This window comes from Polypterus senegalus, chromosome 8 (assembly GCF_016835505.1).
Source record: "Polypterus senegalus isolate Bchr_013 chromosome 8, ASM1683550v1, whole genome shotgun sequence".
NCBI classification, from domain to species: domain Eukaryota; kingdom Metazoa; phylum Chordata; class Cladistia; order Polypteriformes; family Polypteridae; genus Polypterus; species Polypterus senegalus.
Window position 1 is genome coordinate 142,037,862 of NC_053161.1, and position 24,585 is coordinate 142,062,446.

At 37.6% G+C, this 24,585-nt stretch overlaps 1 protein-coding gene across 2 annotated transcripts in view; it reads left to right on the plus strand.

The window, feature by feature from the left end:
* The first annotated feature begins 211 nt into the window (after positions 1–211).
* tmtc1 (transmembrane O-mannosyltransferase targeting cadherins 1) overlaps positions 212–24,585 on the plus strand; it is a 570,135-nt gene continuing 545,761 nt past the window's right edge. For both annotated transcript variants that reach the window (XM_039761862.1, XM_039761863.1), the window contains exon 1: positions 212–800. In XM_039761862.1, coding sequence (XP_039617796.1) covers positions 514–800 — 287 coding nt within the window. In that variant the 5' untranslated portion in view covers positions 212–513. The remainder of the gene's footprint in view (positions 801–24,585) is intronic.

Genomic DNA, 24,585 nt, shown 5'->3' on the forward strand with positions numbered 1-24,585 from the left:
AATAGTAAATTTACATTAATTTTTGAACCTCTAATAGATACACTAAATAGGAAGGCGCGTGTGCTTCTTGGTTGTTTCAAACCGCCATCCTTGATGCCCACGGCTCAGCAAAGCCATTCCAGCTTGCTGCCCGGCCACGGTTCACTGCGCGGAGGGCAACCAAACAGCTGCGATCCTTACATCGCACATCTGTGTGCCCCGCGGTCGCGTGATCGCGCACAGGTAGTCGCCGCGCGTGCGTTCATATGCTGCTTCAGAGCGCAGGCGCGGAGGAGGCGCTGCCCACACTGCCAGAGCGCTGCCAGTTCCTCGCGGAGTCTCCTGCGCCGCTGTTCTTGCGGCTGCCGAAGCTTCCTTCTCCTACTCCTCCTCCTGACAGACAGCCTGCCTGCCTGCTTGCCCGCCCGCCTTCCTACACAGCCCAGCGGACTGGAGCGCGCGAGCTCGGGAGATGGTGCCTCCAGCCTCTCCCATTTCAGCCCAGTTCCAGCAGCATGCGAGCCCGGGGAGGACATGACAGCGCGCGCCCCCGGCAAAGCATCCCTCGAGCTGCCCGTCGCCGGCAGTCCCGTACCGGGAGTTTACCGCTCGCTCTTTCTGGTGCTCGTGTGTGCTCTGTGCTACAGCAACTCTCTTCGAGGGGAGTTCGTTCACGACGATGTGTGGGCGATTCTCAACAACCCCGACGTGAGACCCGGCTCCAGCCTGGCCAACATCTTCCTCAACGACTTCTGGGGCAAGCGAATGGCCGATAATAGCAGCCACAAGTCCTACCGGCCACTCTGCATCCTCACCTTCAAGTAAGTTGCACTTTATGTGATTCCTTCAGGTTTTACACCCCGAGACGGTGAGCTTCTTTATTGGGCGCGCAGCTGCGCACGTCTGTGTTGTTGGTCGCGCGACTACTTTTACGAAGTTGCGTTTGCCGCCGTCGAGCCGTCACTCTCGGGCGCGCTCAACTGGACGCGCTTCCAGTATAGAGGAAACACATGTAATAAAAAACAATGACCTGTGTTGAAACTGAGGACTTCTGCCTCCACCGGCTATAGTAAACAGTTTACGGGAAAGTTTTCTTGTTGCAGTGCAATCGGCCGAGTGGCCGCCTGCCAACTGCAATCAAGGATGGTGGTCCAGAAATGTAACGCCAGTCTTACTCTAGAGGCACCGTAGCGCCGTACTGATGTAGTATTAGTCGATGGCCTGCGTTTAATCGATCAATCGATCGAACAGTAAGTCATCATTTACTGAGTATAGTTAGCACAATTCACCATTGCACGGAGGTTTTGAAAATAAACAGGATTATTGTACACTATAAAACTGCCAAAATCGCGAATGCAAGAAAATTGGAATATTGCGTTAGATTGAAGGGACAGCTTGATAGCTGGACGGTCAGTGCTGTAGCTTCACGAATTAATTTCGATTCACATTGGCAATTAACCATGTGTTACCATGAGTGTGAGTGGGCCCTGCGATAGACTGACTTCTTTGGCCTGACTTCAATGTCCCTGAACTGGGTTAGAGAATGGTATGCTATGTTTTATTTGTGCCTGCATTGCACTATAATACACTTAGGTGAGAAATAATATAAAAAAATTCTAGTTGAGAATGATTTTACATAATCGAGAAGCAGCAGTAATTGAAGAACATGGTGGAGGGAAATTTAAAGGGCCATTTGAAGAAATGAAGAGTAAAATTGTATGTATTTACTTTTGTGTGTTTACATGCTGTATATAATGCATTGACAGATCTATAAACTGTATAGTTAGTGAAGGTCTGCTTCAGCATGCATCTGCAAAGAATAAAAAAAATGTAAAGGTGATTTCTAATGCAGAGAGGAAAAAAAAAAGTAAATAGCACAACGTTTTGGCTGTACAGCCTTCATTTTTGTACAAATGAAAAATTTAAGGCAGATATCATATATATGAGGGGTTAGGAGGGAACAAAGTCAGTGCAGTTGAAAGTAGAAGAGGTAAGAATAGATGTTCAAAAACTGACATTAGAGACGATGATGAAGGTAGAGATTAAAATGTCAGTCATTAAGAGCTGAAAAAATGTGTGATCCCAGTGTACGTATAAGCTTCTTCTATGTTTCTGTGGAAAAAAAGTCTTTAAAGCCCTGTGAAAGAAAGCAAACTGAAAGCTAAGTGTGACTGTGATAAAGGGATGTGAAGTATTCTACTATAGGCTTTGTACAATCTTTGAACATAAAAGTTCAAACATGTTCTCTGAAATGGTCGTCTAGCTGCCCCCCTGTTGCATGTATTTATATAGCTGGACACTTACTACTGAAATGCAGTAAATACAATTTTTAAATTAACAAGATGCCCAGCATTTTTTAATATTGAATTTACCAGAGGGACCCAATACAATGGTTTTGTTGATGACATATTTGCAAGTGGCACAGCGGCTAGTGTCACAGCTAAAAATGCCTGGTGGGGAATGCGGCTCTCTGCTGTGTGTGTGTGAAGGAAGGATTGGTACTCCGTGCCATTTGGGTTCCCTAATAACTAGGCATATAAGTTTTATGTAGTTAGCTGAGAGGAAAAATCCAGTTGTATATTGTGAGGGCAACATACAGTATACTATAGAATTTCTATAAATGGCAGTAACTCTACATTTAAGCACTTGGCTGATGTGAACCACACTGCTTCCATATGTATTTTTTGTACACCATCCCTGTTTTTGGAAACTACTTGGTTTTCATGGTTGTTTGTGTCTTTGTTTTTACTGTTAACCCAGTCATGAGAAAAGATAAGGACAAGTGTATTTATCAAGAAGTCAATTATTATACAACATTTTTTGTTAAAATTGCCTAAAAGACCACATTGAGAATACAGTTGCCCTCAGATGCTGTACAGCTCCATCTCTGAAACATCTAACTTAAGCTCACATGATGAATGACTAGTGGGGATTGGTTCTTCTGCCTTATCCTTTACAGTCCAACACTTTAAGGGTTTCATATTGTAATATTGATTCAAAAGTCAAAGGAAGTGTAGTCATGTTGCAACAGTGCCATACACTTTTTCCATAACAAAATTAAAGATCTAAATAACTCAACTAACATAAATACATCATCTGTTTATCTTTCCCTGTTTTCCCACTCCATCCAACTCCTTCTCTAAGTTCTCACCAGTCACATCTGCGTTTATTAATAACCTGCTTTGTAAGATGAGGCCGACTACTTGTGTACCAGACCCCATCCCCACCACACTACTTAAATCCTCCCTTCATGCCATAATCCCAACTGTTACAACAATAATAAACTCATCCCTTGACACTGGCTCTGTGCCGCTCACTTTTAAAATCGCTTCTGTAACCCAAATGTTAAAAAAGCCTGGTCTTGATGCTGACAATTGATGCTGACAATCTTAACAACTCTTTGCCTATTTCCCATTTACTGGGAAGTTCTTGAGCTTCCCAACTCACCAACTACTTAACTTCTAATAATTTGATGGGACCCTTTCAGTCTGGTTTCAGAGCACAGCACAGCTGTGAAACTGCTCTGCTACGGGTAACCAATGATTTGCTTATGGCAGCAGACTCTGGACAAACCAGCATATTAATTCTGTTAGACCTCAGTGCAGCATTTGACACTGTCAGACATGACATTCTACTGTCCAGAATGGAGAACATGCTGGGTATCTCTGGCACTGTCCTCCAGTGGTTCAAGTCCTATCTGACTGACAGGCAGGAGTTTGTTAGTCTTGGCAACAGCAGATCCAGCTCAGCGCCAGTCACCCATGGAGTTCCTCAGGGCTCTGTCCTCGGCCCTCTTCTCTTCTGTATTTATATGCTTTCCTTTGGCCATATTATTCGTAGCCTTGGACTGGGTTATCATTTTTATGTAGACGATACTCAGCTCTACTTCAATGTTAAAAGTTGAACTTCATTAGAGCTTACTCAGCTCACAACTTTCCTCAGTGAAATTAAAACCTTGATGGATCAGAACTCTTTAAATTTAAATTGCAACAAAACTGAACTCCTGCAGATTGGGACTAATGTGCAACTTAATAAATTGAGTTCCTTCCCAGTCCATCTTGGTGGTGATCTCATCAGACCTGCTTCTACTGCAAAGAATCTTGGTGTCATTTTTGATTCCTCCCTTTCTTACTCCACCCACATAAATCACATTCAGAAACATTCTTACTTTCACCTCCATAACATATCCCGTGTTCGCTCCTTCCTCTCCTTTTCTAATGATGAGAAACTTGTCCATGGTTTTATCACATCCTGCATCAGTTATTGTAATTCCCTACTGGCAGGTGCCCCTTCTAATCTTATATCACAGCTCCAGATTATTCAAAACTCGGCTGCAAGAGTCCTTACTTGAACCAGCAACAGCGAGCACATCACACCCATCCTGCTTCGCCTTCACTGGCTCCTTGTGTCTTACAGAATTGAATATAAAATCCTACTAATAACCTACAAAGCCTTAAATAACCTCACTCCAAGCTACACCAGTGACCTTCTCCATCACTTTGTGCATGTCCGACCACTAAGGTCCTCTGATTCTGGCAATCTTGTTGTGCCCCACACTAATCTACACTCCATGGGTGACAGGGCCTTCAGTTGTATAACACCCAGACTCTGGAATGACCTACCGAAATAAATCAGATCAGCTGACTCCATGAATTCTTTTAAGAAAAACCCTCAAAACTCATCTGTTCAGGAAGGCTTTCAGCTAGACCAGACTTTATTATCCTTCTGTCAGTTTACCTCTATGTTAAGATGCTCATGTAACCTCTGTGTGTGTGTGTGCTAGACCATCAATTACGTTGTCTGTTAGGCTTTTCTCTGAATTTACTATCTTACTCTTCTTTATGTATTTATCTGGTTTAGTACAATGCTATATACTGTATACCCTGCTGTTCTATCTTAAACTCTGTGAAGTGCCTTAAGCATGGGAAAGGCGCTATATAAATACCATATATTATTATTTTTATTATTATTACTCTCATAATTGTGTCATGTCAAGGCAATGTAATACCCACTGATCTGGATTTTTTTCAGGCCATTATTGTATGGAGTTGAAAGATAAGAACATAGCATGGCATTGGGGTTTTGCAGGGGCATATATTTGAGTCTTACACGCTGGGTTAGGATAGTGGTACTGAAAGGAGAAAGCAGGGCTGGATCAAGTGGAAGACTGACCTTGTCAGACTCATCATCATACTCTGCTGTAATAGGAAGAGAAGTTTTATGGTGTGGTATGTAATAAAACTACTGGCTTATCTTCTGTTTAATTCTGATGTCTTCTTTGTTGTCTTCTTCTGCCTATTATTTATAGGCACCTTTACATAAGGAAGTTTACAAAACAAGGCCTCATACAAGCACTGCTAATACTACTAACAACTACTATGACTAAATCTAACAAATACAGTACAAAGTTCACAGGCAACAGGGAGGAAAATTCACAGTAGAGTACAAGAAGTGAAGTACTGTATGTTAGCACAAAGAATAAACTGGGAAAACAACAACCTCAAAGCTGCTTGACTATTGCATGGGTTCAGTACAATTGTTGATGTCTAGGAAAGTGCAGAGGGGCAGGAAGGATTAGCAGTACCTAGATACTACACTAGTAGATGCATGTTTAAGAGGTACCCAAACCTTAGTAGATTTAGAAGAGTTTAAATTCGCCATGCTCTATAGCCCATCAGTTCAGATCACTTCTGTAACATCTACCCAGGTGTTTACTTCTTTGTAAATACTATTCTTAAGTTATTCTAATTAAATATTTTTTTTAACCCGTCATTTGTTATACACAATAACCCATCTCCATCATTATGATATTCTGCTTAATAATGAATGACTCCATACATTACCTTTTAAACGGTTTTATTCATATACAGTAATTATGAGCCCTAGTGATAGATTTGAACTCTGTCAGCGGTTGTTTTCCACTTCTGAACTACAGTATATAAGTTGGCTGGAGAATTTATGTAAGGATAAATATAAATTCATTTTGATTTGCGACATTTGTAAATTTTTGCTTATTAATAAAATGAACACAGTTTTTCATCCATAGTATATAAACTTTCCTAGAGTGTTTCCCTGCCCTTTTATGATAAGGGAATACCCTAGAAAGAGTAATTTTTTTTTGATTTTCTTACTGAGCTGAAAGCACAGGAGCTCCGGGACATTTATCAGAGATGTATAAAAAAAAAATGAGTTAAAATGAATATTGTAGTCTTTGGCTGGGGGGGGATGGGGAGGGACACAGCAAAATCCGTTCATATCTGCTTTTACATAATTAAAAGGGGAAGAACCGTGGGTGACAATGGCTGTTTCTGAATGAGCGATATTTACATCTGATGCTGGTTTTACATAATTAAAAGAGGTGGAACACTAAAGCTGAGATCAATTATAAGCATCAAAAGGCATGAAATTAGAAGGAGACCAGTACTGGAATGATAAAAAACACTCATGGTGGAAAGATGTTAAGAAAAATAGTATTGTATTCGTAATTGGACATGCATTAAACCATTCAAAGTCAATTTTTATTGAAATTGATTAAGAAGTAATAAAGTTAATGCATATTTTACCCGATGAACTTACTGAAAAAGATTGATATACCAAAGAACGTTTTATCATGTAAAAATGCTTCACTACTAGAAATTAATGCAATATATGACTAAATTTTCTTAACAACTTTTGAATACAGCTTTACCCTGATTATGAATCTATTTGCTCAGCTTTTTAATGAGGTTTTACTTAAATTCATTTTAATCATTTTAGTGTTTAGAGAAGAACATTCTAACATATTTGCTCATTTATTAATTTGGTAACTAACTCAGCCAATGTAATATATTTGGACTGCGTAAGGAAATTTAATTTCTAGAGGAAATGCATGGTAGCCCTAGGAGATAGTGTAGGCTTACCACAGAAATCATGCCCGAAGCAAGCCAAATAGGGGCCAAGCTAATGAGACAGCATGGTGGTTCTTGTACCCTGTGTTACCTATTCTGTAGGAATGATAAAAAATTTGGTATCCTGAGATTTCTTTCTTTGTGATGCAGAAGACCAACTGACAACTTGAAATGCCAGTTTAATCAAATAATACAATATAAAACAGCCTCTTAAAATTCATTATGTAAGGGGACGAGTTCATTTCTAGATTAGGCCTTCTAATTGCATGGTAATTAACTTTACCTATTTTTCCTGGTTAAGGCCACATGCAGCTATTTCCAAAATAAAGAAACTACAATATTCAGTACTTTCCTCGACATAATAGAATGACATGGTTAATAACATTCCCAGCTCAGAGGAAAACATGTTGGCCCACTAGCATCAGGCTTGTGATATGCAGTGACATTTTAATTAGGGGTATGCTCTTTCTGACATGCTTTTAAAGTAGTGGTTTAACTCTGGCAGATAATACATGGTCACAGACAGCGCTGAAATGTACCATTAACTGAAACTTGAAGACCATATTATCAACTTATTACAGTTTTACTGATGCCAGAACAGCTGGTGCTTCAAAAGTTCTTGCTTAAAGTCACTAGAATTGCTTGCAAAGTTCCTTACAGGTCGTTATCATTTGGGACCTTGAAGCTTGATGCAAGTGATTAAGAGTAGTTGTAATATATCAGATCCTCTGAGGGTGCACCCCACCGAATGATAAATTGTTGTGCCTTTAGTAGCCTGGAGAGTATGTGTGGTCTCGTTGGTTTTCTTGATATTGACAATGGCGATTTATTTCCCCATTCCATAAAAGGCGTAAGCATTTATTACCTAATATAACATTAAATACACTGCAGTGAACACGTATATCCAGCCCCTCACTTCTCTTTTACCACATACAATCTCCAAATCCTTTCTTCAGTCTCAGAGCATACCTTTTAGTTGACTGACTGTAAATAGCACTAATGTGAATGAATGTTGGTATGTCCTCGAATGTAATGAGCAAAGTGGTGTCCCATCCATGGTGGGTGCCTGCCTTGCTCTTAATGCTATTGGGATAGACAATGGTTTCTGGTGATATTGTAATGTAAAAAGCTGATTAAGGAAATAAGTTGAATGAATGATTAGTTTTGCAGAATTTTTAAAATATGACACAGGTGTAAGATTAATGGCAAACTGGTTTTAAGATGACAATTTCTATCTTCTTTAGTCAAACAGCCAATCAAAACAGTATAATTTTCAAATGGTCATTCATATTACTCAGGGTGCATTGCAGTGGTGCTGGTAACTAAAAAAATCAATGGTAAAGTGGACCTGGAGATGCTGTTAATCCAGGATTTCTTTTTCCAGTTACCCCTGGTAGATTTTATCTTAAAAGTACCTCATCCATTGATCTGTTTTCTGAATTTATATTTGTAACACCAGGTAGTAGTACATTTTTTGACAAAAGAAGGAAGATGAATTCCCCTTTAAAATAAAAAAAATGCAAACTGAGAAGAACATGCAAAATACATATAAGATAAACCCCTGCCAGATATTAAACTGTGGCAGTCATTCAATTTATATTTCATAGATCCTTTTACAGTGAACACTGTCATTAGTTGCTTTGCCAAGCATACAAGAATACATTACAGGCAGATGCATGCTTGTGCTAAACTGTTGAAGGACGTGTTCTATATCAAACAACTCCAGGTCTTTGTAAACAAAGGAAAAAGATGTATGTATATAATCATTATGCATTTCTTCCTGATTATTCTGTAATATGCATCTGCAGTGTGTTTGTGTGTGTTTTATTTAAAGAATAATACTGATAATAGTATTTTAGTTATATAGTTCATTTTATCTGTGTATCACAGTGAAAATAAAAAATAATTTTTTTTTCTGGATGTAGAATAAATTTGAACTTTGTCAGTAAAAATAGTTGCTAGGAATTTTTCTTGGTGTTACATCAGTACCTATAACTAAAGTGAATACAATTGAGAACACAATATGCAGTACATGGCACCATCCCAACATTTATACAGTCACAAAGAAGAGTAATATTTTGCACAGAAACATAATCATATAAAACATTGACAATGCAAAATTGTGCTTATGCCCAGTAATATATCATGTAACCCTTTTATGATAAAAGTAATTTTGAAATCAAGAAAAAATGGATATCAATTAGAAACTCTGTAACCAGCAGTAAGGAAAATATCTCTTTGTGTCTAGTAGTTTTTCCTTTAACCCTGATCCATGAATGAGGGGGTCTCCAAAACCCCCAGTCGCAGATTTTCAAATTCTTTCCCTTTCAAGGTAATACGACGGCCATGAAATTTTCTGACTTTTCATTTTGTGTTGTCTTGAAAAAAGTGCCGAAATCTGCTTCTCAATAGCTTAGTGCAAATAAGTGCTACAGTAGTACAAAGTAGTTGGGGGTCTCTGAGACCCCCCGTTTATGGAAACGTTACAATTTTTGTACGAGCGTTTTTGGTTAGTTTTATATTTTCTATTTGAATTTTCTATTTAAATTTGTATTTTCTTTGGTTTAGATTTTCTTAGTCCTGCCTGAGACATTGCTGGTGTATAGTTTGTTGAGGAGCAAGTCCATTTGATGTGTTTATGAACAATGAGTCAACGACCAACAAAGAAATTCAATGCAAGTGAAGCCCTGGCTGAAATAATGAAGGAGTTATCGGATTTCGATACATCAGACAACTTAAATGAAGAGGACAATGATGATAGACGTGACACAGTGAGGAAACAAAAATTGATGATGAAACATCCCCGTGGAGATGCAGCAAATGTAGCTAAGAAGCGATGCTGTTATATGTGCCCAAGGTCAAAGGAGAGAAAACTTCCGGTTTGCCAGGAACATTCAGAGCGTTCCCTGGTGTGTCTGGCTTGCAAGCAAGTTGAAGTTGAGGCAGATTCTGATCTGTATGCGAATCAGACGTGTAACTAACGTCTTGTTTTAGTGCTACTATGACTGTATTTTATATGATTTGGTGAACACTGAACATGCATTACTATTACAGTAACATGTAAACCATTGAAAATTTATATCACATTTACTTCATTTCAGAGATAATAAAAATTCTGAAGTTATTGTACTGCTTTTTAAGCAGATTTAACCAGTTTAAAATGGTCTGCAAGATGGGAGTCTGCAAGACCCCCCATTCATGGAAACGTTATAACAATGGATGAGGGTTAAATGACTGGTAATATTTTCATGATGGAAAAAAACTGTTAGAAATAATTACCTGTTTGATTATAGTCTCTAAATTTGTTTCCAGTATGTTTTCAGACCTGTAAGGTATAGGGCCCTCAATAAAGTTCAGTTTCAGCCACCCAGTCCTTTTTGCTGACTGAATGACTTGCTGCAGTTAAAGTTTTGTGTGAGAAATTGCACTGCCATACCAGACAGTTATGGAGAAAGTGAGGATGCTTTCAATGAATGCTTGATAAAACTGAACCAGCATTGACTGAGACAGATTAAACTTAACAGGTTAAACTTTAAGTTGACAGAGAAATAAATATGCTGCTGAGGTTTTTTTTTTAAATAAAAGCAGTTATGTTTTCATCTCATTTCAGACTGGGAATAATAGCTGTGTCCCGAAATCTAAATGATTCCATGGTGTTGACAGTGACATTAATAACTTTTGGAGTGGGGGTGAGGACTGTCTTCTTAAATCTATTGCCATTTCCACTGTTTTCAGTGGACATAAATTGAGATTATTGAGGGGGCACCAACTAGCCAGCTGGTCCACTTTCTTCCAATATGGCACCCCATTCCTGTCTGTAATCAGCCCAGTCAGGGTGTTGCTAATGGCAAACTTTATCAGTTTGACAGATGGGTCACTGGAGGTATAGTCACTGGTGTAGATAGTGAGCCACTGACTGATATCTCTCCAACTTAACTGTCTCCATTCAATTCAATTTTACTGTCTCAAGAGGAAGGTTTAGTTTGACCGCAGGTTTTACAGAGGGACCACAATATCACTTTTAAAATAAATTACTAAGAATATAGCCCACTAACATAAACCTAGGGCAAATAAATATAATATAGCAGTGAGTACATCACTTCTGGTGAAATGTTAGATCAAACATACTAGACATAAAAATTAAACCAACATTTAGACTTGACTAATAATTGATGTAAATGATAGCACTTCACATGATTTTTAATCAGTGCATGTCTATTAAAATTGAACTTATTTACAAGATTAGTAGTTGGGATGAAAGATTATTTGAGCCAGTTGTTTTTTATCCTGATGGCAACAACTGGAATTGAGAATGGAGTGGATGAGTCAAAGAGAATACACTCTTGTTCCTGTAAAAAAAAAAGTCTTATTTTATTTGTGTTGGTTCCACACTTTTGTTTAAGTCATTGAATTGTAACCCACACAGTAACCAGTAAAATCCTTGACGTGTATAAAGCATGTCATTTCTTCTTCTTTTGGAAAAGCTGGGGTGTTAAGAACATTATTATGTTAGAAGATCAGTTTACATCTCATCCTAATGTCTAGTACATACATATGCCTAAGGTATACTTCTAGAATATTTTGATATGACTCTGAATTCATATAGTATCTCTATAAATGGTACCAATGATAGGAAGAAAAAAGTTGTTTTAATAAAAATATTTAACAATAGGGAAAATACTTGGTTTTTACCACTTTTTTAAGTTTGCTCAGCCTTTGAACATTTTTCTAAAATGTGAAGGATTATCTGGAAGGCCTTTTGCAGATTTAATATAAACAGCAATGCTTCTTATTTTTTGTGAGAAAAGACCTCCCCTGAATACTGTTGCTGTCTAGCTTGTGTTATTTTGACATTGATCACTGTTAAAGGGACCTAGAGAAATGAAATATGTCATCTCTATGCAAGCCATACTGTGGTTAAGAGGACCTTTTGGGCACCCTGAACGAGTTTACTTACTGAACTATAGAATAAATTTTAAAGGACAACTGTTGTTATTGTTGAGTTGTGATCATCCTCTGCAATTATGGTACTGACTTGTGGAACTCAGTCGCAGTGACAATTGGAGTCTTTCTGACAAATGCCATTCTTGTTTGGAGGACTGGCCTGAACTAGGAGGTGTGGCTATATATTTTTTCCACTTCTTTGTTATTAACTGCACTATGCTTCAAGGTACAGTATTTTCAGAGCCTTTCAGGTGGCCTTGTACCCTTCTCCAGACCTGTGCTTCTCCATAATTATATCCATTTTTATGCTCTTTTGTATTCATTTTAATGTGCTTTGTGTAGAACCTCTACCATACTGTTAGACCCCCTTGTTTTTAAACTCATAAATTATTATGAGGCCAGGTGATCCATTCATTTCCTACACTGGTGGAGATCATCTACAAATTGTGTGAGTTATTAAGATAATACATGGCACTTGAGCAAAATTGGATTTACAAAGGGTAAGAATTAGGGAATCCATTCCCGGGCTTCTGATTACCGGGAGCCTGGGATTCCCGGACATTTTTCATTCCTGCATTCCCGGGAATGAAACTGCTGTAATTCCCGGGAAACCTGGAACGGCCAAGCTCGCATATATAGCGTGTAAAAGTGTAAAAATCAATCAAGAAATTTACTTCATTGATGTCTGTCAGATAACAGCTTTGAACAGCAAGTTGAAATTGCAATGTGTCATTCTGTTGCATCCACATTATCTGTGCCAACTCACAGAATGATTTCAAGAAACTGGATGCATCAGTAATAGCTGAAAAGGAGGTGTTTCAGAGCAACGCGAGCACGGGCGCTGTTTAGAACAAGTGTATCAGTATATGATCAGGTAGATCGCGTTGCATTCAAAAAAAAATTTTTTTTTTAAACGTTAGTCTATCATATATCCTCACTATGGGATTTGCCACTTGATTGACATACAGGGCGGCCAGTCTGAGATCTCTTTCCTTCTAACACACTGGTCATTCCACATGCACCCATACAATCAGATTGTGATTCAGACTACAAATGCTATGAATGTAATTACCCCGACCTATATGCTGTCAAATAAATGAACCACAAGCCGTGTCTTCGCCGTTGATGCCGAAATGCAGTGAGTGTGCAGTGAGTGTGTAAGCCTGATGAGCACAGAATTACGGCGAAACACGTGTCATGTACTCTGCATTATTTGACAGTAAAACTTTGCAACATTCTATGATCTGCTTCTCGCAACTGAAGGGGGCAGCATGGTGGATGTCATTCCCGGGAATGACATGCGGGATTCCCGAATTCCCGGGAATGGATAAACCCATCCGGCAATTGATTCCCTAGTAAGAATACTTTTTACATCTGACATTTTAGATTTTCTATTTTTAGCAAATGTCTTTGGATTCAACATGGTGTACACAGCTTTGTAGCTCAGCAGGAAGCAGGATTAGTTTTATATATTGTAAGTTTAGAATATGAAACAATAAAATATAAAAATAGTTTTGAGTGCTGAATACTTTATCAAAGGCACTGTTGATCCTGAGGTTTCTTTATATCAAGGCATGGTTAAAGACACTAATTTGTATGGGTAACACCAGACTGCTTTATCTTTTTTATTTCTATAAAGAGGGCCTTTGACATTTAGTTCTGGTGATTGGCTCTTTGATAGCTTAACTAAATACCAACTATTTTAGCTCCCAGTTGTACTAAGTGAGTGCACTTTGTGGTTTATTCACTTTGGCTTGTGTACTCATTTGTATTTACCTTTTTCTTTTTCTATTGCATGCATCAATTTCTGCTTAAAAATTCATGAGTTATGCATAACCCCTTTCTTTATGTAAAAAATACTAGTATTTTATCAAAAAAAGATTTTATAATTAAAATGAAATATTTAAAATCATTACTGTAAGGTATACACAAAATTTCTAATAAGCTGTAAGTCAGTTTGGATAAAATATTATAAATTAATAATATCAATGTTTGTTTTAAGAAATGTTTAATCCATACCAATAGTGCTGTGACTACTGTGAGGGCTACATGCACAAATGAGTGTTAGAGTTACTGAAAGCCAGTATCTTTTTTTCCGTAGAACAATAAAAGTGGGTGTACTCTTGTGTTATATAGGGAGTGTTGGCAATTTGATATGCATTGAAGATATTATCTGCTTTTTTTGTTAAAAAATAGTTTACTGTCTGAAAACAGTATTGGGGGAGATAATGCTTAAAGCTCCTTTTACATACAGTACATTTCACATAGAAAAAAATTCTTTCACACAAACAACCTGGGAGCCAATCCCAAAACAATCCCAGAAATTTGCTGGAATTGACTTAACCTAGCAAAGTGTCAATTTCTAATTTTCACATATAGAATTCTTCATCTCAGATAAGGGAGTGTTGTATTCTGAAATGTGTACAAAAGACATGAGATCCAGGGAACATCCCTGACCTCATGGGAGCCGCTACTGTAGATGTGAACATGAGCCAGTGTATTCACAGTGCACAGCCATCATAGCCATCTGAATTAAAGAATTCCCGACCTTCTCTTTTTCTGTCTTTACCAGTCGGGCTATGGAGTGCTCCGATGCCTTCTTTTCGCAGTGGGCTCAGTCAACTTTTTAGACCCGCTATACCACAAAAGTGGTGCATGAAATTGTTTGAACAATACAACCTGGATAGGTGAGGGAGCATCAGATACGGCAGTACGGCCATGTGGCATGTTTCCCCAAGGGTGATCCAGCTTATAGGATCCTCATTGTTGGGGACCCGATTGGCTGGACCATGCCAAAGGGTCAACCATGTAACACCTGACTGCAGCAGATAGACGGTCATTTCCGGAGGGTGGGACTGGACCACGTGTCTGCCTGGGTCGTTGCCAACTGGGATGCCGAGTTGTTTTGTCGTGTTGTGGGTGCGGCAACACACTATACCAGTGCATGCTCCCTAACTTGACTTGACTTGATACTGAAAGCTTCTTCTTGTCTCAGTCTCATTGAACTTGAAGTTGGGATTGTAGTGGGAGGCAAGTGCTCAACTGGTAAGTTGGAAGAGAAGTCATAATGGTTTGAGAAAACACTGTAGAAAATAAAGAAGAATGGTATATTTGTGATTCTTCATTCTTCTTATTCTTCATCTTTTATGTGTGATATTCATTCTCCTAAGTGTGCCCAGTGAAGTTCTAGGACTTATTTTTTCTGTTACTTTGCATTATTGTACCTACATTTGCATTAACTTACCTTGTGTATTTTTTTGTTGAATCATTCTTTTCTCATTTAACTGGGCTCCTTGAGTGTTTACTTTGGAGGATGTTTCTTGAGTACACCCTTCTGACCACAGTATACCTGTATATGTATGCATTGAACTTTTTCCTAGATTTATTAATATAGCTAATAAACTGTAAATCACAATTGCCTAACATGTACTTTTTTTGAAGGTACTGTTAGCCACAGCATCATTCAGGACTTGGTGAATGCGAGTTGATTGACTCTCGAGTGAGTTGCTGATGCCTGAAGGTCTATACATGCCTGACTTATCATTTTTATTACTGTCTATCCTCAGCTACTGTCCTTTGCTTCCCTCTGAGCCAGCAGATGTTCCATTTGAACAATTACCTTCCCCCTATGTACAGTTTACATTAAGATGGATCTAACAATGCACATATTTTCCTTTATTTAGGAGTATATACTGAAAGCACAGATAACCGTTTCCCAGTGGGAAAGCATTTCTTCTGACATTAAAGCTTTGTAACAGAGAAGGAAAATCAAATTATGCAGCAATCTTTTAAAGTTTAATTTATGTTTTTTAGCTTATTATTATATTTTAAAAGGCTGCACTGTTTATTAGAATCAGTTGTCATAGTATTTATTTAATATTTGTCTAAATGACACCTTAAATACATATTTCTGTTTCAGATGCTTTTGCTGTTTACAATAGTGGTGTAGCTTTTGACCAGAAATAATAAAGGTACTGCAACATATTCGCAATTCAGTCTAAGCTTGATTTTACAACTCATTTAGTGGAGATTTTTTTTCCTAAGTTTTATCTTGGGTTTTTTTTTTTTTATAAAGTACAGTATGTTGGATTGCCTTTGGTTCTCTTTTGAATTTGTTGTGTACAAGCTTTCCTGTTTCACCACTTTATATTCACGGACTTGTAAGTTAATTTATGCCTAGAGGTAAGATAGGGGGATTACCTTACACAGTGTAGTGTTGTAATATTTTACAATCTGATATTTTACTGATACACTAAAGATAGCTATCAAGGTTTTTAATTTGCATTTTAAATGCTTGTTTCATCTATTTTGGTGCTTGCATTGCTTTTAAAGTTCCTTAAGTGGTGTATGGAAAGTGTGTGATAACAAAAATAGCCTATAAACAAATTGGAGAAGGAGGAGTGATAACGTCTGCTTATGTTAGCATAGCTACAGACTTTTATGATACAGAACGCCTTGCTCGGATTTATGTAGAATATTGTGGTTTATTTGGATTTCATTATGTTACAAAGGTGAAGGAGTTTGCTGTGAAAATTGTTATTTGCAAATAGTGCTGCCTGAGCATTTGGTTTTTATAATTCACATAAATGGCTTTTTTCAGAATCTATCATCTAGAGCTAAGTTATGATAAATCTAACAGAATAACACATTTTTTCCAGTAGGGGTTTGTTATTTTACTTCTGTTGATCAAAAGTGAAAAAATAAATGACAATATTGATTGTGGTGTGATTTACACCACATCACTTGATACATTGATGAAAACATTTCCATTATCACTAAATAATACAAGTATCATGTATTTATGTTCTAAGTGTAAGAAGGAGGTAGCCTATATGTTTAAGTCCCAGACATATACTACACTTGCTTTCACTTGATATAGATGGCTTAACTGTTATAGATGGAACCATGCTGTTACAAAACCTTAAGTGGGACTATAACATCACATCTATTATTGAGAAAGACTATCAGAGAATGTTCTTTTTGCTTCAGCTGAGGAAATTCAGTCTCCGTAAAGCAATATTTGACCACTTCTACACAGCCATCATTTAGTTTATTCTGTGCTTAATTGTAACTATTTGTTTGGTCTTGCCTCTGTTCAGGCTAAGGCCGATCTGCAGTGCATCATCAGATCCTGTGAAAAGATCATAGGCTGCAACTTACCTCACATTGAAGTCCTATAAGAGTCCATGTTAAGGAAGCAGGCCACAAAAAATATTGCTGATCTGACTCACTAAGGGCATCACCTGTTCCAAAGACATCCCGCTGGCAAACACCTCCATGTAGTGAAAGCTAAAACAACAAGTCACCTAAACATTTTTTCCATGTGCAATTATTCTGAGTAATCAGGTTTGAGCTTCCACTCAGTGCTTACTTACAGTATGTACACCTGCACAGTAGACTACTTGTCTTTGTATGCTGCATCTTATTTTATCATATTTATACTTTATATTTTAATATTTTATCATTTGTATTCTGCATTGTCCTTGTATGTTACACCAATGTTATGTAGACAAATTCCAAGTATATATTAGTGTATCTGGCCAATAAAGCGAATTCTGATTCTGATTCAAAGCTTAGAACCGGGACTAAGGGTCTGGTGCTAGAATGGATTCCCACCGGAGCTTCTCAAGCAACAGAATTGTCTTGATCAGATAGGAATTTGTATGAAATATTATCAAGACACTTACTAGTGTAAGAACTGAAAATTCAAAACATCACTGGCTTCATATTTTGGGATGAGGTATGGGTGGTCCTACTATAATATGAGTCAAGAACTCATTTTCAGTGCCATTCATAATAGCTGTAGTTAATAGGGAACAGCAGGTTAAGTGAACATAAAGAGAGCTGTTAATGCTTTGGGTGCCGGTGAGCTGTGCAGATAAAACAATTGACAAGGAGTAATTGTGCCAAGGAATGAGGTTTATACTGGAACTTCTCACGTTAATGAGGATGAGTGATATACTATATACCTGCATTTACGTTTGTCATTTATAGTAAATATGTGATTTTAGTTTGTTTTTATTTAGTGTTTATACTAACACTACATTAATTTGCATTAAGTATGACATTCTCTGGGACCCAATTTCCTGTCTTGTGCTGGAATAAGCTTCCTAAAATTTTAAGAAGTTTTAAGTAGTTCAATGTATTGCTGTATTAGTGGAAAAACATTGTTAAGCAGAATTAATATTATTTTATTAAATAAATGCCAATATATAAATATTTAATTTGTTCAAAATGAAAGTGATCATTAGTTTTAAAAACCTAGATATATATATTTCTTTTTTTGTTTGTGAGTGTTATGTTTATCAAAGAGGCTTCTCTACCCTAGGCTTATACAGCAGAGCAGTTAAAAGGAGACATGAAAATAGGCACTGGAGCCCTACCTTAATTAAAAAAGAAGACATTTATAACTGCCTGGACATTTAATGGATAGGTAAAGTGCAGGTTATTTGTACAGTAGTTGGCATCAGAGGAATGTGTGGCGGGGATCTAGGGATCCCATAAAAGTAGTGTTATGGTGAATACATGTCCATTTGTGGTAGAGAAGTAAGCAGCAGTTCATACTAATGATGTCTCAGTTCCAGGATTTTTGCAGTCCATACCACTACCAGTGAAATTTCTCAATACTTATTCAATACTGTGGAAAATGAAAAATCCCATTCAACAACTTTTTCTTAAAATTCCCTTCATTATACAAGTGAACAATATTATGGGTTATTCCCTAGTACAAAATAAAATATATAAACACAAGTATTAACACCTGCTTTAAAGAAAGTGGTATATTTGTGAAGTAGTTACCCAACTATCATTTAAATAAATTAATATTGGCATTCATAAATATCAAAATATAATGCAGGACTTAAATGTGTGATACACTGAGAGACTGCATCCCATTTGCCAATATACCAATCAAATATATGTCATAAGGGCTTTTGCTACATTTATCATATCATGTTATACTCATGAACGTTAATTTGCCTTCAAAAACCAAACAAATGGCATACATTCGCCATATGAATGTGTAGGCTCTATTCTTTTGTGTGGACCGTGTATCACACTTTAATTAAAAAGAAATGAATCTTGTCATCACTGTGTCTCTCCCATTTCCCTGTGTGACACTAAAAGTTAAATGGTAACAACTTGCATCTAATTCGTCACCTCATGACTTCATAATCGGATAAAGTGGCAACAATGAAAGCTTATGTATATGTGTAGGGTGTTTTTTTTTTTTAATATAATAAACATGATTCCTGCAATTTTGCGTAGAAATTCTCAAACTCAAAGCATTTCCTGACATTATTTCTGCTGTTTCTCTCTTTGACAACTATTGACAAGAGTTTTTACTTATATTTTTCTCATGTATTATTGTTTCAGCATGGCACTGACTTTCTCATGTAGTATTGTGTGAGCATGGTACTGCCAATGTTGTAAAAAAGCTTGAACCTTTGTTTTTGAAATTTTGGTATTGACTTGGTACCTATTTATCAGTTCTTATGACATTCTTAGTACATAACTAAGAATAGATTAACTGGGTAGTGCAGATGAAAAAGGGAGTATAGAAAGGAAGCCAGCTTAGCCAGGTAGTGTTTATTTTTTTGTATTATATATGTGATCCTTTTGGATTATCCTGTCAAGATCCAGGGCCTCATGCGTAGAACTCACACTAAGACATTGCATATGGACAAAAGTGGAAATGTGCGTACCCACAAAAAAATCCAGATCTGTGCGTATGCCAAGTTCCATGCACTTCACCTTTTACAAATCCCAACGAACATGAAGTTTAATACTTGTGCACGTACCTACAGCCCCACCCTGATTCCTCCCAGAACTTTGCATATTTTAGTATGCAAATCAATGTAAATATCACCTTCAATGCAGTGTTTGGTTAAAAAACTATGGAAAAGGCAAGTGAAGTGAAGGCACGAATGCAAAGTGGAGGCAAGGAAAAATGTACTTTGTTGGCTTACGTAGTGGTATAAGCAACAGAAGCGTGGTGGAGACACTGAAAAGTTCAAGTTCAGAAAGTCACACAGTGCCTGAAAGGAAAAAGAAGTGCTCAGATATCATAGTCAATGAGAAAAGGCGAGTCACAACCCCACCATTTGTTTATTTTGTATACAAAAGTCAGATCGAATGTTATTTACCTTGACTTATTTACTTACCTTCCTACAGCGTAAAGTCACAATTAGACTTCAGAGATTCCTCTGTTTGATCGACAGGCACGCTGACACAGTACATGTGTACTGAAGTGACTTCAGCTGCAGGTGGCAGCTTCACGCAAATGTCTCTATGATTCTGCCTTTGTCCAAAAACGGTTTCATAAGCTTTATGACCTTAGTCTCGAAAAGTCTTTTTCCCGTGGGGTAGGGGTAGGGCTGTGCGATATGACCAAAATCTTATATCCCGATATTTCATTTCATATCCCGATATCATTTCATATCCCGATATAGTATAGTACATTTTCTTTGTATTCAGTGAATAGTTTATATAATCACCACTCCTTTTTTTTTTCATTTAAATTAAAAAAATCAAAAATGAGAAGTACTCAACTTGTAATTATTTCTGTTCTTTTATTTAGAACATTTGAGCAAATGTTTGACTTAGAATGTAAACATAAAATGTTAATGTATCAAATATAAAACACTTTTCAAAAACAAATTACTAAAGGCCCAATATAAAATACTGCTATATAAAATGCCTGACATAAACAAAATGTGAACTGTAGCAGCAATAACTCTCACAACATATATTAAATATAAAAGGATCAAAGCACTAACAACTAAACTATATAAGGCCAATAAACCCTTTAAACAAAATAAATACAAGTCTAACATTAACTGTCAAAACCAAATGTAAACATTGTACTTCAAACTGTAGCAGCAATAAGGCTTACGACAAAAATATATTAAATATATAATATTAAATATAATATTTTTAGGCTACATTCTAGTAAAATGTTAATTTGCACATCGTAGTGTGGCAAATCTCCGTTAATGAGTTACAGCTGATCGCCCCGTGCGTGGGACTGGACGGCGCTAACGTGTTGATGCCGTCCCAGCCCCAAGCACGGGCGATCCGCTGTAACTCGCTAACGGAGATTTGCCGTTAATGCAGTTGTGGCGTAAACGTAATTTTAACAAGATTAACGCTGACAGCAAACGCTGCAGGGAAAATTATGCCTTAAGCAAATTGTTTTGATAGCAATTAATCTTCCAAGCTTTTAACATGCTCGTTTAAATAGTACCTTTACAACTGTAATATCCTACGTGGCCTGCCTCTCAGTTGTAAACTCTCTGCATGCTCGCTCACGTGCTTTTTGCGGAGGTGGTAGAAGAGGTTTGTCGTGTTGGAGTCTGTGGTAGCGATCGGTTTGCAGCATAATTTGCACAGTACCGTTTTCTGGTCCGTGTCAGACTCTTCAAATCCAAACCATCTCCATACTACAGAGGTAGCCCCTCGTTTAGGAACAAGGTCCTTCTGTGTGGAGCTACCTGGTGTTGCCTCGTCTTCATCAGCCATGCTAGTGTGTCTGCATCCACGTGGTGGCCATCAAAACAATGAAAAAAATAATGCCGTAAACAGTTTATTTTGCAACACCACGAAACAAACGATAGCGTAATGTGCAGCGATAGACGTTTTCATATTGTCATCCGATATATATCGTTATATCGAACAGCCCTAGGTAGGGGTGCAACTAATGATTATTTTGGTAGTTGACTAATCGTTCAATTTATTTTTCGATTAGTCACGATTATTTCATGCCTGACTATTTTGATGCCTGCGACCTGTGGTTGCGCATCCTGTTCTAGGCTCCAGTGAATGTCTTACCTGATCTGCTCACATCTGTCAACCTGTGAATGTCACCCTGATGTCTCTGCATTAACACGATTAAAATTAATAATAATTAAATTAAAATAACAGCCAGTGAAACATATGAATTTGAAAATAATCAGACATTTTTTATATTAGTGTGACCATCACAATAAAAAGAAATACATTAAACAATACAAACCAAAGTGCATGTAGTCTTTAAACAAAAAAGTGCACTTAATAAAAAAATACATTGTTAAAACTGAAACGTTTTTCATATTTTAGTAATAAATGACAAAATTTAGACATAAACTATATAATGTTTAAAGCCTGAAGTGCAAAGATCAAATAAACACTTTTACAGAAGGTTCAAGGATGATACAATAGCTTCCATGGTGCAGCAGTAGGAATTGCTGACTTATAGTCAAGAGTCCCCCGGTTCGATCCTGACTGCCTTCTATATTTACCGTTTTGAGTAGTGAGTTGCTCTTATTGTTAATATTATACAATAAACACATACATTTGTCTGTAACAGGCAGCCACTGTAAATGTATAGTACTTGTAAAAGTTACTGTTTGTTTTTTTTCACTTTTATTCTCTCAGTCACGATACATACTACCGCCCCACCCAGGGATCTGACGCTGTTACTTTTTATTTGAAACTGGGAATAACTGTAGATGTGAGTGGTGTTTTGAGACAATCGAACTGGAAATTCTCTGATCTGGACGTATAAAAGCTGATGCACATATGCTGGCGAATCTGCTTTATTCGTATCTCATTGTCACTTGATTTTTTTTATTTAATTTTATTGAGTGTTCCTGCTTACGCTGAATTAGTATGCGCCTTAAGGCCTGTGATGACAAAGCCACACTGACAAAGGTGTATATGATATTTGGAATTATTCATTTTATGACCTTATAGTACATTTTGGAAAACATTGTTTCTCGGATGCAACATTATTCATATTCATTCGCATACCTTCTTGCGGTTTTAATCAGTGACAGCATTCCCCCGATCTTGCCCAGTCTGCACAGGACTCCAGGACATGCAGAGGAAAGAATGTTCCTCTGCAAGGTGAGCCATGAATGCTCTTCTTTACTCAGTGGACCACGTACATGCCTTGCACAGTACATGTGCTTTGATCATTGCCAGGTCAAGCTTGTTATATAGCACAAGCAACCGGCCGCCTGCGTGCTCCTGCTAGCACTGAATAAGCTCACGCCTTCTGGTGTCAGCGCGCAGCACTGGGGGGAAAAAAAAGAAACAGACAAATATATATGACATTTTGAAAACATCATTGTATGACCTGAATAGTACCAATCAGAAAACATCATCGCACTAATGGAATATTATTTGAAAACGAACAGATCTGGTGTAAATTTGTTACTTGTAAAGTTAGCTTTTTTTACTTTTATTTTCTCAGTCCTTCACTCTCTCCCTCCCATCCTGATCTGACCCTAACTAACAGCGCCATTATAAATTCTCAAGAGACGGGGGCATCACAGCTCCAGGATGCTTGCGTTTCAAATGCTCATGATTCACGTTGGTGCTGCCATGAAAAGAAAGCTCCACTTTGCATAATCTGCTTTTTTCAGCTTTTTTTTCAGCATTCAGCTTTTTTTTCTTTTTGGTGAAGTGCTCCCTCACTTTAGAAAATTTATGTCTCAATTTTTTTCCATTTCCTTCCACTTCCTCTATCCGACTCGCCAGTGCAACCACGTTTATTTTCTTCTACATTCTTTTTCTCCTCAGACGTTCTTCGTTGGTAGGACTGTGTGCAGCCCTGACAAACAATAACAAACGATACTGCCCCCAGACATGCATGTACAACAACAACAACATTTATTTATATAGCACATTTTCATACAAAAAGTAGCTCAAAGTGCTTTTTTGTAGTGCATTGCAGTTACAAAAACCAATGTGGTTCTTTGTTACTGGAGCCTATGTTGAAGGTTCCGTTTATGACGCGTTGACAATAAAAAAATCTGCGTCGACGTTTTTTTGTAGTCGACGTCATCGATTACATCGACTAATCGTTGTAGGTCTACCGTGGGGCGACTGGGGTCTTTTCTTGACTAGGATCAAATACAGTTGCGTAGGGTGCGACAGGAGCTTCTACCTGCAGCTGAAGTCACACATGGACTTTGTGAGCATGCGTGTGTCGATCAAATACAGAAAACTCTGCAGAGTACTTGTGATTTTACTCTGTAGGAACATAAGTAAATAAATCAAAGTAAATAACATTCGATTTGGCTTTTATATAAGTAACATATAAATGTTTATTATATAAAGACCATCACAAAACATAATCAGAAACAGGACTTTTAACGATATGTCGACGAGCTCTGTAAGCTGTGCTGCTTCGTTGGAGGACAGGTGTGGGGCAGATTGACTGACAGGATGATGCCCGACCTCTTGGTGCATTCAAATGGTGCCATCTTTGGCCTTTACGCCTAGTGCAGCTGCATTGTTTTTATATATGAGTGGACATTTCTTGTGGGGAGGGCTTCTGTTCTATTTCTCCAATCTAGAACCTTCATCCGCATTCAAGTTCACCTCTGTTATAGCACGTCTTTTTTTGAAAAATAACAGTGTCAGATCAGGGCGAGCATTAACGCGACTGAGAGAATAAAACTGAATAAAAAAAAACACTAACCTTTACAAGTACCATACAATTAAACCGGCTATTACAGACTCAAATCAAATGTATGTTTTTATTATACAATAGTAACAATAAGAGCAACTCACTACTCAAAATGTTTATTTTGAGAAGTGGGGAGGCTGGAACCGGTGTTCCTTTCAATAGGAGTCAGCAGCTGTTAGTGCTGTACTACCAAGGAAGTCACGACATCAAGCCACACTAACCCGATTTATTTTTTCTTCGGTTATAGCCTTGAATAAATGTGCACTTGTTCTGTTATATTTGTACCTTTTCTTAAAGTGTTTATTTCATATTTGGACTTCA